At 50.9% G+C, this 13,840-nt stretch overlaps 1 protein-coding gene across 1 annotated transcript in view; it reads left to right on the forward strand.

Annotated features, from left to right (window-relative positions):
- Positions 1 to 13,840, forward strand: part of DYNC1H1 (dynein cytoplasmic 1 heavy chain 1) — a 62,756-nt gene that overhangs the window by 33,526 nt on the left and 15,390 nt on the right. The window contains exons 30-48 of the mRNA XM_081047816.1: positions 832 to 1,075; positions 1,239 to 1,422; positions 1,669 to 1,881; positions 2,117 to 2,355; positions 2,547 to 2,703; positions 4,710 to 4,937; positions 5,301 to 5,531; positions 5,704 to 5,844; positions 6,067 to 6,300; positions 6,389 to 6,595; positions 6,686 to 6,807; positions 7,262 to 7,427; positions 8,373 to 8,536; positions 10,506 to 10,635; positions 12,085 to 12,218; positions 12,721 to 12,835; positions 12,929 to 13,090; positions 13,179 to 13,393; positions 13,492 to 13,696. Of these exons, the coding sequence (XP_080903942.1) occupies positions 832 to 1,075; positions 1,239 to 1,422; positions 1,669 to 1,881; positions 2,117 to 2,355; positions 2,547 to 2,703; positions 4,710 to 4,937; positions 5,301 to 5,531; positions 5,704 to 5,844; positions 6,067 to 6,300; positions 6,389 to 6,595; positions 6,686 to 6,807; positions 7,262 to 7,427; positions 8,373 to 8,536; positions 10,506 to 10,635; positions 12,085 to 12,218; positions 12,721 to 12,835; positions 12,929 to 13,090; positions 13,179 to 13,393; positions 13,492 to 13,696 (3,491 nt within the window). The remainder of the gene's footprint in view (positions 1 to 831; positions 1,076 to 1,238; positions 1,423 to 1,668; positions 1,882 to 2,116; positions 2,356 to 2,546; positions 2,704 to 4,709; positions 4,938 to 5,300; positions 5,532 to 5,703; positions 5,845 to 6,066; positions 6,301 to 6,388; positions 6,596 to 6,685; positions 6,808 to 7,261; positions 7,428 to 8,372; positions 8,537 to 10,505; positions 10,636 to 12,084; positions 12,219 to 12,720; positions 12,836 to 12,928; positions 13,091 to 13,178; positions 13,394 to 13,491; positions 13,697 to 13,840) is intronic.

Consider the following 13,840-nt stretch of genomic DNA (forward strand, 5'->3'; position numbering starts at 1 on the left):
CATTTTGTCCTCCTCACCCCAGAGCAGTCCTCTGGACAGTCTAGAGTCCTGTGTGTACCCCCTCTTCCCCCACAGCGCCTGCCCCAAAATGAGGGCTGGGCCAATGGGGGCCCTCGGTGCTCCCCACCTCCTCCCCTAAGAGCCAGCCTTCCTAGCCACCTGTTTGGCCAGTGCTCTTCCATGCAGCTCTGGGAATGAGCCCTCGGTCATGACAGGATGAGGTGGAAGCAGGTGGGGTGCTGAGGAAAGGACCCCATCAATGGATCGGTGTTGGATAACTTATGTGCTCTTTAACTTTTAATGTTTCCTTTTATTCCATAATAATAGTAATTTGTCTACCAATTTGCCAAACCTAAATAAAACAAAAGGAGTATCAACGAAAATAATACCTGTGTGTTCCATGTTCTCTTATGGAGAAACACTATCCCCGAATGACTTGGAATTGTGGGTTTTTTAATGATCCTAGGAAAGGCTAATTTTCATGATCTAAGCCTGTCAGTTGTGTCACGGTATTGATTTTTCATTTCTGCAACTGTCATTGGACTGACTCCATTTGTGGTCTTGCACTGAACCTGTGACACAATACGGCACCACTAGGTAGTGGGCTTCCTGCCCCTGCTGACTTCATCTATTACATAATCAGACACTTCTGTGTAGGTGAGGGTGGCCGTGCCTGGTGAGTGCCTACCAAAAGGCCACCACGCCGCTCCCCTGCAGTTCTGGGCTCCGGGCTGCGAGGCCAGCAGAGAAATGGGTGCTGGGTAATTTTAGAAAGATTTTTAAAATAGGTGTTTAAACATCATGAGTCTTAAGGCCTTCATCCGATTTCAGCCGCTGCCCCCATTACCTGTGAGCTGCTGAACAAACAAGTCAAGGTGAGCCCAGACATGGCCATCTTCATCACCATGAACCCCGGCTACGCGGGCAGGTCGAACCTTCCAGACAACCTGAAGAAGCTGTTCCGGAGCTTGGCCATGACCAAGCCCGACCGGCAGCTGATCGCCCAGGTCATGCTGTACTCACAGGGCTTCCGCACTGCCGAAGTCCTCGCCAACAAAATCGTCCCGTTCTTCAAGTGAGTGACTCAGCCATGAGCATCAGTTTCTGCCACAGTTGAATGTGCCCGTTGAAAGTTTCTCTCTAATTATGGCACATCTTTCGCAGTATGCTCTGATTTCTTGACATTTGATGCTCTTGTGGCTTAAAGCCCACCCTTAAGAAAACCCTTCCTCTGCTAGGCTGTGTGATGAGCAGCTGTCGTCTCAAAGTCATTACGACTTTGGTCTTCGAGCTCTGAAGAGCGTGCTGGTGAGTGCAGGTAATGTGAAGAGGGAGAGAATTCAGAAGATAAAGCGGGAGAAGGAAGAACGAGGCGAAGTAGTCGATGAAGGAGAAATTGCGGAAAACCTGCCTGAACAAGAGGTCTGTACGCATGCTCTTTAAATTCACCTTGTCGACGTCCAAGTCATGCCTTGACTCTGTGCCTTCTCACTGCGACTCACGTTCACTGGAGTGAGTAGCAGAGATAACATTTACACAGTAGATTGAGTGAGTCCGTGGGGGCGAGTGCTGGGTCACACTGTTCACTTAGCAGCGTGTGGAGATGCGGCAGTAACTGCGAGCCGGGCTCCCTGGCCCTTGGCGCTCAGTCTCCCTTTCCCCGCATAGATTCTGATACAGAGCGTCTGTGAGACGATGGTGCCAAAGCTGGTGGCAGAAGACATCCCTCTGCTCTTCAGTCTCCTGTCAGACGTGTTCCCTGGAGTCCAGTATCACCGCGGTGAGATGACTGCACTTCGAGAGGAGCTGAAGAAAGTGTGTCAGGAAATGTACTTGACATACGGAGATGGAGAAGAAGTTGGTGGCATGTGGGTGGAAAAGGTAACAAGAAATGTTCTGGTGGCTGCAGCCCCCACACACCCGCTGGCGGCAGGATAACGACCATAGGCACCGGGAGGAAATTACATTTTCTGGAACTCTGTCCATGAAAAAATTGCAGTACTTGCCGTTAAGAGTTCATAGCACACATTTCTTGCTTGTTGACGTGGCATGTGGCTGAGGAGCCTTGGCCATGCTTTGCATGGTTGTGATGCTGCTCCTTTCGGTCCTTTCGCAGGTTCTCCAGCTCTATCAGATCACTCAGATTAACCACGGCCTGATGATGGTGGGGCCCTCGGGCAGCGGGAAGAGCATGGCCTGGCGCGTTCTTCTGAAGGCTCTGGAGAGACTCGAGGGCGTGGAGGGCGTGGCCCACATCATCGACCCCAAGGCCATCAGCAAGGACCACCTTTACGGAACCCTGGACCCCAACACCAGGGAATGGACAGATGGGCTGTTCACGCATGTGCTGAGAAAGTAAGTTCGCTTGGATCCACGTTGGCATTTGGTGAACACAGACCTGGGTGTGCTGAGCTCATACAACAGTGTATTTTACTTTTCCAACCAAAGTCTGAGCACATTTAAAAACTACCTGAGAAACCCTAGGGCGGATGTTAAATCTTAACCGTCTTGAGTTAGTCAGCAGCTGCTTAAAACCCTCCCACCAGGATCATAGACAACGTGAGAGGCGAACTGCAGAAGCGCCAGTGGATTGTCTTTGATGGCGACGTGGACCCTGAGTGGGTTGAGAACTTGAACTCGGTGCTGGATGACAACAAGCTGCTAACTCTGCCAAACGGAGAGCGCCTCAGCCTCCCTCCCAATGTAAGTAGCCCTCCTGGGCGTCCTGGACCCAATGTTCTAACTTGAAGTTCATGGGCTAGCCGACTACAGTCTGGAGACAAGGTGCCAGGTTCCATAGGGTAGCAAGCAGGTGTGTAGTTAATTTTCAGTCAGTCAGAGTCTCTAGAGTTTTTCTGTTCCTGTGGCTGGCGAGAGATATTTCCATGGACTTTATTAATAACTTTCCACTGTTGAATATTAAGCCTCCCTACGACCCTATAAGGTGGGGTTGTACTTAGGATTTCTGTAGTTACTGTACATCTGGGAAGGGGCAGAATGAGGAAGCCTCAGGGCTGTCCCCTGTGAACGAGCATTTGGTCCGGGTTCTAGCAGAGCAGGGAGAGTGGGCAGGCCTGCGTGGATTTGCATCATTCTTTGATCCAGCGCTTGGGGAGTGCTGTCATGTGTCGGCCTCTGTTCTAGATTCTAAGGGTACAGCAGTAACCAAAATAGCAATACAGTGGTACCTCGGGTTTCGAACATCTCCGTTGACGAACATTTCGGTTTACGAACCCCATAAACCCAGAAGTAAATGCTTCCGTTTTCGAGCCCCCTCGGAAGTCAAACATGTCACACGGCTTCCGCTGAGTGCAAGATCCTGAGGCCTCGCTGTCGGCTGTTTCTGAATGTTTCAGAACTTGAACGGTCTTCCAGAACAGATTACGTTCGAAAACCGAGGTACCACTGTACCTTCACTCTCCTGAGCTTATAGTCAGCTGAGATGACAGACAAGCATAAGTGGTGATGGTGCTAAGGAGAGAATGGTGAGAAGTGAAGGTTGCCCTGTCAGAACAGGCGGCCGGAGGCTCTGCTGGGAAGATGGTGGTTTAAGTAGAGACTGAGGGCTGGGGCTGAGGGGTGAGGTAGTGAGCCCCGTGGGCTTTGCGGCATCCAGGCCAAGGGCAGGTCTCAGGGGGAGTGGTCTGGGTGTGCCCAGAGTGCGACAACAGTAAGGGGGCAGTTGGCTGGTGTGGAGTGAGCTGGGGGAGGGAAGTGGGTGAGACCACAGAGGAAACAGGGCGATCAGGTTGGGCCTGGGGGTCCATGTGAGGACAGGAGCTTGCCCCACAGTGAGTCAGGAGACATGGGAGAGCCTGGGTCTGGGCGATGCAGCCTGTTTGTTTACAAAGACCCCTCTGGCTGCTGTTGGGAGGACAGCTGAAGAGGGCAGGCATGGATAAGGAACCGTAGGAGGCAGTGTGGTGCCCCGGGCACAGTGTGGAGATGGGCTAATGGATTTACAGCTTGTGCGGTGGAATTCGCTGATGGACTAGAGGCGTGTGTGCCAGAAGGGGGTGGAGCCTGACTCCCAGGGTGTTGGCTCAAGCAGCCGGTGACATGAGCCTTTATCACAAAGGCTCAGCATTGGTGGCTGTCATCACTTCAAAACCAAGCCTTGAATGCTTAGTGCCCATCTGCACATGTGTACCCACTCAGACGCGAGCTTGCTTTGACTTGTCAGGTTCTTTTCTCGTAGCCCATCGGCCAGTAGATTCTGTTGTCAGAACAGTTGTCACACAAGGTGTAAGGCACATTAGCCCTGAGGTTAAGGCTCGACTCAGCATGTGGTTTGAATCTCAGCACCACCATCTGCTGGCCGTGGGACCTGGGCAGGTACCCACCCCATGGGGAAGATGAAAACACTGCGGGCCTGCCTCGAGGCCCTGGCAGGAAGACTGAGTGGGTTCCAGTTGGGAGCATGGGCCCAGGGTCCACGCGCTGTGTGGTTACTGCTGGCCCCCCTGCAAGGGAGCTCCATGGTCCTGGTCTCACTGCTGGTCCCAGCATGCACATCGTCGCGCCCAATTTCTTATGGGGAGAGCTTGATGGATGTAGCGATGTGAACTGCAGCTATTTTTACATTTAAACTAAGTACAGAAAAATTAGATTTAACTCGCCCTTTCAGTGTGTATGCAGGTAAAAGAATTTTAACATCCAGGTTTCTACCAACCCTGCATCATGCAATCTGCTTCATGTTTTCTCTCGAGGTGCGAATAATGTTTGAAGTGCAGGACTTGAAATACGCCACCCTGGCCACAGTGTCACGCTGCGGCATGGTCTGGTTCAGCGAGGACGTGCTCAGCACGGACATGATCTTCAACAACTTCCTGGCCCGGCTGCGCAGCATCCCGCTGGATGAAGGGGAGGACGAGGCCCAGCGCCTGCGCAAGGGGAAAGAGGACGAGGGCGAGGAGGCCGCCTCCCCCATGCTGCAGGTGGGGGGTGGCGAGGGACGTCCCGAGGGTCTGGGGCGGTCACTGCTGAAGCTAGGCGCTTGGTCGGTCGCCAGCTCCTAATTAAGGAAGCCCAGGAGTCACAGCAGCTCCAGGCAGATGTGCACGGGAAAATGCAAAGGACTCTTGCAGTTAGTCCAGTGTCCCCAGGAAATGTAGCTTTTGCGAACCACCAGGATGAAGGGATGAGGGTTGTTCACTGAAGCGTCATCCTTCATTTTGTAATCCAGAATTAATTTTCAGAGGTCATGTGATCCGCTCCCAGGCCTAGGTTAGAGTTAGAAGGGATGAAAATAGCTGGGCTTTTTGAAAGGACTGGTTCAACACCGTTTACTACTCTTGTAGATCCAAAGGGATGCGGCGACCATCATGCAGCCGTATTTCACGTCCAACGGCCTGGTCACCAAGGCGCTGGAGCACGCCTTCCAGCTGGAGCACATCATGGACCTGACGCGCCTGCGCTGCCTGGGCTCGCTCTTCTCCATGCTACACCAGGCCTGCCGCAACGTGGCGCAGTACAACGCCAACCACCCCGACTTCCCCATGCAGCTGGAGCAGCTGGAGCGCTATGTGCAGGTGGGGTTGACCCCCGGGAGGGGGTGGTTTCACGCAGGGCAGGGAGTGGTTCCCTGGCGCCCTGATCCAGAAACACCCATGGGCGCCAACCTCAAGCTTAGTGCTGCCATAAATGACTGTCTTATTGTGGTTGCAACTTTACAAAATGAGACCTTACTTCCTGTTTCAACAGCGGTATCTGGTCTATGCCATTCTCTGGTCCTTGTCTGGGGACAGTCGGCTGAAAATGAGAGCGGAGCTGGGCGAGTACATCAGGAGGATCACGACCGTGCCGCTGCCCGCCGCGCCCAACATCCCAATCATTGATTATGAAGTGAGTGCGCGAGGCACCGCCTTCCTCCCTTGGTCTCTGGGGTAATTCCGCCTGCAGTCACGTCACTGTGGACTTGGACGTAATCCTTCTGTTTCATAAAAGCGGTTTATCCTTTTGGTTTTATGCAGTCCAAGGAGTGCAGATTGACTTGAAAGTTCTGATTTGTATGAAAGTGAGGAGGCACGTGGGCCCCGAGTGACCCCTCCCCGTCCCTGTGTGCAGGTGTCCATCAGTGGGGAGTGGTCGCCGTGGCAAGCCAAGGTGCCTCAGATCGAAGTGGAGACGCACAAGGTGGCAGCCCCCGACGTCGTCGTGCCCACCTTAGACACGGTCCGCCACGAAGCCCTCTTGTACACCTGGCTGGCCGAGCACAAGCCGCTGGTCTTGTGCGGCCCCCCTGGGTCCGGCAAGACCATGACCCTCTTCAGTGCCCTCCGGGCCTTGCCCGACATGGAGGTAAAGGGGCCGGGAGGGGGGCAGCAGGCTCTGGTGGTCAAATGCGGGGCCAGCCCTGTGCTACCTGATTTGTTCCTTCCTTTTCAAGGTTGTGGGTCTGAACTTCTCAAGCGCTACGACTCCAGAGCTCCTCCTGAAGACGTTCGACCACTATTGCGAGTACAGGCGCACACCTAACGGGGTCGTTTTGGCTCCTGTTCAACTTGGCAAGTGGCTGGTATTATTTTGTGATGAAATCAACTTGCCAGACATGGATAAGTACGGGACACAGAGGGTCATCTCTTTCATCAGACAGGTTTGTTTTTGTCCTTGAGCCCCCTTGTTCACCCCTCACGTTCCTTGTTCACATTTGCTCCTGATGTGTGACACTCCTGCTTTCCCTCAGATGGTGGAGCATGGAGGCTTTTACCGAACCTCAGATCAAACCTGGGTGAAGCTGGAGAGGATCCAGTTTGTCGGGGCCTGTAACCCGCCCACAGATCCTGGGAGAAAGCCCCTCTCTCACAGGTACCATGGCTCTGTGTCTTTTCTGGCCTCGCACACCAGTTCCAGGCTGGCTCTAAACACAGCACGACACAAATCTGGGTTTAATTCTAAAAAGGTAACAATACTGCTTATAGCGTCCCTCCTGGGTTACTTGCCCTGTGCTGTAATACGAGGAAACACACTTGAAAAGAAAGTATTTTCTTGGGCAGTAGTGAAGTGCCCCCAGAGCTGTCTGCAAGGCCGCTGTGAGACTGAAATAAGCCTGCATTATTCCCCACCTTGCCTGAATCGTTTGCAAGCATTTTGCATCTACCCTTGTGCCAGACCCGGCCTGGGCAGGCTGTGTGGCCTCAGGTGACTGACATGCGGCCTGTGGAGGTGGGTGAGGAAGCGCGTCGGGTCCAGGCCCAGAACGGGGCTGTGCTCGGACACACTGCTCCTCCCGGGAGGGACTGAGCCGGCTGTCCTGGCACAGGTTCTTGCGTCACGTGCCTGTGGTGTATGTGGATTATCCGGGGCCCGCCTCCCTGACACAGATCTACGGCACCTTCAACCGGGCCATGCTGCGGCTCATTCCGTCGCTGCGCACGTATGCCGAGCCACTGACCGCTGCCATGGTGGAGTTCTACACCATGTCTCAGGTAGGCGACCCTGCCCTCTAGCCATCCAAGAACTCTGTGGAAACATTGAGCCTGTCTCCAAAGTCCACCCTCCAATCATTCCCTGCCCGGGTGTTTTGACTGCGAGCATTTCCGTGCTTACTCCTGCCATCCTCATTCCTGCACATGTACACAACCTAATTTCCTGTAGGAAAGTGGGACTGTACTGTGCAGTTTGCAAAAGGACACGTGCACTTGTTTCAACAGTATAGATGTGAGCATCTCATTATTCTCCTGCAGTGTTTGTACTGACTACGTGTTGACCCGCTTACACTCCCACCAGCAATGCTTCCTTCCCTGTATCTTCGTTAACATTTTAATAGTATTTAGAAAGGTCTTTGCCCACTGAGTGAACAGAAGTGGTTCTCATTTGCATTTCTTTCTGAAGGCTTCTCACTTTAGCCCTTTAACAAGGGGTCACATGAGAGAACTGTAGGATTTTCCACTGATGCTCCATCTGGCTCATTGGGCTTTGTGAGCACTGTCAGCACATTGCAAACATTTCCAGTATTTGCTTTTAATTTTATGTAATTGCAGGTTTTTTCCCTACAGAATCTTTTATGTCATCGGGTTAATTATTTCTGCGTTTGAAATCATGCTTAGAAGGTTCTCTTTCAACTTAGGAGTTAGATTATTTTTTTCTCCCTAGACCGTGACTCAACTCAGGAGGTAGATTTTTAAAAATATTTTCAGAAGAATTTTCTTATAGTTTCATTTTTTTTTCCAACATAAAATGAGCAATTTGGATCTAATTTTGCTGGAGCAAAATTTGAACATTAAAAGTTTGAACATTTAATTCATCCTTAAATATTGCAGAGTCTAGATTCTTTATTTTTAATATAAAAATGTTACACAGCATTTACCTTTTAATCACTTTTCCTGTCTTAAGAGATTTACATGTAATTTCCGTTTTTCCAACTCCTGCAGGAAAGATTCACTCAGGACACACAGCCCCACTATATCTATTCACCCCGTGAAATGACCAGGTGGGTGCGCGGCATCTTTGAGGCCCTGAGACCTCTGGAGACTCTGCCTGTGGAAGGCCTCATTCGGATTTGGGCACATGAAGCCCTCCGTCTCTTCCAAGACAGGTAAAACCAAGGGTCCTCTTGGCCGCAGGTCCCCTGCTTCTGACCCGCTGAGTTCGGGTGGGTGTGTGGCCGGCCCGCCCACGCGGGAGCCAGGCTGTGAGGGGCATGGGGGGCAGAGGCGGCCGGCAGCCTTGTATCTGGGATTCTATCACAAGCACCCCTGGTGTGAGGGGCCACAGTGCACGGTGACTGCCTACCGCTGCTTACCTGCTGTGTGGCCTTGGGCAGAGCACCACTCACACGAGGTGGCTAGTTACCTGTGATAACCTTGGCAGAGCACAGAGGTTGCTGGTGAATTGCAGGCCTTCTAGCGACTCCCTGGGTGCGGGTCCCATAACCCCCATCCTCCTCGCCTTCAGTCTTCACTGTCATCCGGAATTCGCACCTGGCTCTCTGGGACATGGTTTTCTCCTTTACCTGGTAGCCCTGGTGGCAGCTCTTGCCTTGTAGGTTTTGACTTTTCCTAGTTAAGTGACCAGCACCTAAGCAGAAGAGTGGCTAGTGACTAGTGATCAGCACCAATCACAGGTTTGTGGTTTGAGCCACCGTGTCACAGCAAAAAGCTGAATCTTTTTGTCTTTCAAGGAATCTTGAAAACTGTTGACATGTTTCAATCAGAACTTTTTCCTTGCATTCATTTTAGTTCCATACAATCGTTGTTTTAGAATAAATTCTTCATTTTCGTGGCTCTTGCCTTGTCATTCTTTTTTCTTACATGTTTAATTTTATGTAGTTTAGCACTGTAGTCCTTCACAGAATTTTAGGCTCAGTTTAGATTAGTGAGAAAAAGTTAAATTTTTGTTGCTGTAACTACTAATAAACAGCAAACCTCAACTGACTTACTGTTTAATGCAACCCCACAGTTTCCTGTTGCAAATCATTTGGGGAAATTTTCTGCCCGTGAACCAGGTGCTCGGAGTGGGGGAGGGCAGGGCAGGTCCCCTTGCTCCCGGGAGAGAGCGAGTTTTCCCGAGGTGGCCCATCTACAGGACACAGTCCCAGTAGGACAAGCTCCTCTGGTCACTGCTCATCTCAGGTGTGGTACGTGGTAGCAGTTAGTTAATAGTTACTCCCCTGGGAGGACCCAGGGTAGGTGGTCCCTCCAACTAAGAAATAAGCCATTAGCGGTCATCCCTCTGGACCAGTCACCTGTCTCCAGGGGCTTTTCTCATACAGGCTTCAAGGAGTCTCTGAACACTGCCTTTTTGTCCATCGCTGGTGTTCAGGCCACTTTACAAAGAGCCAGGCTGCGAGATGCGGGAGGCAAGGCAGAGCAGGGCCGCTAGTCCTGCAAACCCTATTTCTCTCTCTCGTTTTGGGTTCTCCACTTTAAAAGTGTCTTTTTGTTGTTATGTGAGCTATCTTCACTGTCCGTTTTTGCTTTTGTTTTAATTTAAGAGTTTTAGCTACAAAATACCAGAGCAAACTTGGTTGGATTCCAGTGCAGCCCTGGCAGTTGTGCGTCTCAGCTCTCTGGGCTTTAGTACGTGGGTGCCTTCACTAGACCTTCAGCTGGAAGCCTGCTGGGTGTACTGTGTAGTCAGCTTCTCAGAGGCCCCCCACCCTGTAGGGACAGTCGGTCTTACCTGCTTTCCCTGCCCTGCCTCCAAAGCTGTACAATCTGCAGTCCTGATCTCTGTGCCCTTGGTGCCCCAATACTCAGAACATGTATATTAAGCAAGCTTAGAAATGAAGCAAATTTTCATTTTTCAAATCAATGTGATTGAACCTTTTTAGGGGAATTTCTTTAAGGGTAGTCGTGCCATAGTTCTGAGGATCTTTATATTTCATGTTAAAATTTTGTATTGCTTAAGCCATCTTAAGTTCAGAGTCTTAGGTTCTTCCATTCGTGGAAAAGATTTCTGGTAGAGGCGATTCCAGCTCTTGGAGTAGCTGCACACACCACACCTGGTGTTCTCTCACCATGGCCTCCAGGACTCAGAGGTGTCCACTGCTCTTCTCCCGACAGGCTTGTGGGGGACGAGGAGCGGCGCTGGACAGACGAGAACATCGACATGGTGGCGCTGAAGCACTTCCCCAACATCGACAAGGAGAAGGCCATGGGCCGGCCCATCCTCTACAGCAATTGGCTGTCAAAGGTGACACGGCCCTGCACTCACAGATGCCTTCTGTCCGGTAGTTAGGGTTCTCTTGGAACCAAAATACCTTGTTTGGAAGTGCTCTGTAACTAGCTGTGATCGTAGGCGTGACGATGGCCTGCATATTTACAGCCATTGATCATTTGGGGTAGAAAGCCCCAGGGCTCTGGCTGGCTGACTGGCTGTGTGCTTCTTATGCCCGAGTGCTGGTCACTCCCACCAGTAGACGAGGTTGCTCTGGCGGGTTTGCAGTGAAAGAAGGCCCCCACTCCTTTGCTTTCATTTCCCCCACACTAAAAATAGGGTAATTGTGAGTAAAGGTGACATTTCCAGAAGAGCCGTGAGTTGTCCTTTTCTCTGAAAAAGAGATTGGAACGTTTTAGTAAGTTACAGTCTTGCTATGCGTTTCATGCAGTACACTCCTGATACAGGGCGAAGTAAAAATCTTCCTTTCAGGAGCTCAGGGTCTACAAGGGGAGAGGCAGATGGACATGGCTCAGTCTGGGGAGAGATCTCGGTAGAGCTGACCCCTGCGTTGGGTTTTGAAGGGTTCGAAGGCCTTCTTCTGAGTGTCTAAAGTGCATGCCAGGCAGAGGGCCCCACAGAAGCAAAGGCGTGGTAGCCAGGAAATGGCAAGGCAGGTTTCCTCCGTGTTGCTACAATTTTCATTTCTATTTATTTCTGGACTCTAGATACTAATCTTCCATCATTTATAGGCAACATCGTCTCCCAGTGGCTTTCTTTTCACTCTCTTTATAGTGTCTTTTGAAAAACAATTGTTCTTGAAGATATATCATTTAAATCTATTAGTAATTTTGTGTATGAAGTGAGCTTTTTCCTGTGGACATCATTGTCCAGTGCTGTTTGCTGAATGGCCCTTTACTCTGAAGTGTCACTCTATCATACTAGCCTTCTCTAGGCGTGGGTTTATTTCCAAGCTCTGTCCTACCAATCTATCACTTCCTGTGCAAACCACATAGCCTCGATTACAGCCGTAAGTCTGTGTGACAGGATCGGTCCTCACACCTGGTTCTCTAGGGAGAGCTCGACCATTTGGGCCCTTTCCTCTTCCATATGAAGCTTAGAATTGGTTTGTCAAGTTGCACCTAAGCAACCACTGCCATCCACCGTTGAGATTTTGAGTGGGATTACATTGATTTTCGATGTTAGTTTCTACAGTAGTGTGTGTTTTTCTCCGTGTTCATTGTATATCTCTTCAGTTATTTAGGTTGTCTGTGATGTGTTCAGTGAAATTCAGTTTTCTCTATAAAGATTTTCCGTATTTTTTGATCCAGTTCTAGTTAACTTATTTTTTTTTTTTTGCTCTGTTGTAAATGATACCGTTTTCTGTTGCATTTTAATAGCTGCTTAGTATATGGAAGTATAACTGGCTTTGGTTTAGTAACTAAGATGATTTCTTAGTAACTTGGTCTTACCTTTTTCCTACAGGATTACATCCCAGTAGACCAAGAAGAGCTAAGAGATTATGTCAAAGCAAGGCTGAAAGTCTTCTACGAGGAAGAGCTGGACGTCCCTCTGGTCCTGTTTAATGAAGTGTTGGACCACGTGCTCAGGATTGACCGGTGGGCTTTTTGTTGTTACAGCCTTACCTCCTGCCTCCGCTGCCCTTGATTTAGGGTCGGTGTCGGGGGCGGTCATGCCAGGCCTAGCCCATCTCCCGACGGACCTCCCGCTACCTCCCCGTCAGCCTTCTCTGCCAAGCGACTCCTCTCTTCTTGTTTTCTAAGTCCAGCTTAACTGTCCTAAACTTTCCCACTAAGAGCTTCCTTCAGCTCTTCCTAGCACCTGACGCCTACCATGGTTACAGCCCCTCAGCCTCCTGCTAGAATTGGGTCTGTCTCCTCGTGTCATCTGAGTGTCTGCAGGACAGGCCCATGTCTTACTGCTCTTTGCATCCCACGGGGCCTGGCAAGTAATAATTGTTCATCAAATGTCTGATGTGCAAATTCAAGTTAAAATACGTTAGAAGTGTTGTTGACTAAATCCTGAAAAAGTTCAGGGCAGAGTGTCAAAGGGGACGCAGCATGAAAGCCTTAAAATCTCTCCTTCCTGATAATGTTTCAGAATATTCCGCCAACCTCAAGGCCACTTGCTTCTGATTGGTGTCAGTGGTGCGGGGAAAACCACCCTGTCCCGCTTCGTGGCCTGGATGAATGGTTTGAGCGTGTACCAGATTAAGGTGGGTCTGGCTGCAGCCTCGTAACCCATGAGCATTTGTGGGTGGCGCACGTGGCCCCGTGCCTGAGTGGCCTGACCCGCCGCGCGTCTGCAGGTCCACAGGAAGTACACGGGAGAGGACTTTGATGAGGATCTGCGGACGGTGCTGCGACGCTCCGGCTGTAAAAATGAAAAGATCGCCTTTATAATGGACGAGTCCAATGTTTTAGATTCTGGATTCCTGGAGCGCATGAATACGCTTCTGGCCAATGGAGAGGTAGGTCAGCGATGTGTTACGTCGTGTCACATGTTGCGTGGCATCGGGTGACAAGGACCGGTCAGGCAGCGTGCTGTTTTATTCCTAGGTGCCCGGTCTCTTCGAAGGAGATGAGTACGCCACCCTGATGACCCAGTGTAAAGAGGGCGCCCAGAAGGAGGGCTTGATGCTGGACTCGCACGAGGAGCTGTACAAGTGGTTCACCAGCCAGGTCATCCGCAACCTCCACGTCGTCTTCACCATGAACCCATCCTCGGAGGGACTCAAGGACCGCGCGGCCACCTCCCCGGCACTTTTCAACAGGTACACCACTCTGCGCTCAGCTCGGTCCCGGCAGCAGGCTTCCTTCCAGGGCTCAGCCTGCTCTTGGTAGCCGTTCTGAGATGTGCGCATCTTTTCAGGTGTGTGTTGAATTGGTTTGGAGACTGGTCCACAGAAGCACTGTACCAAGTTGGCAAGGAATTCACAAGCAAAATGGACCTGGAGAAGCCGAATTATATCGTGCCTGATTACATGCCAGTCGTGTATGACAAACTACCACAGCCGCCATCCCATCGGGAAGCTATCGTAAACAGCTGTGTGTTTGTTCATCAGACTCTTCACCAGGTGGGTTCCGTTTTGAGATCAGGAAAAGCAAAAGTAACCGTTGTACTAAAGTAAAACTAAACTGACTCAGAAATAGAGCCTACGGTCCTTCGTGTTTGACACTGTGCCATCACCTGTAGGAAATCGGCTTCGCTCCTGTGTTCT

This window comes from Rhinolophus hipposideros (genome assembly GCF_964194185.1).
Source record: "Rhinolophus hipposideros genome assembly, chromosome: 5".
NCBI lineage: Eukaryota > Metazoa > Chordata > Mammalia > Chiroptera > Rhinolophidae > Rhinolophus > Rhinolophus hipposideros.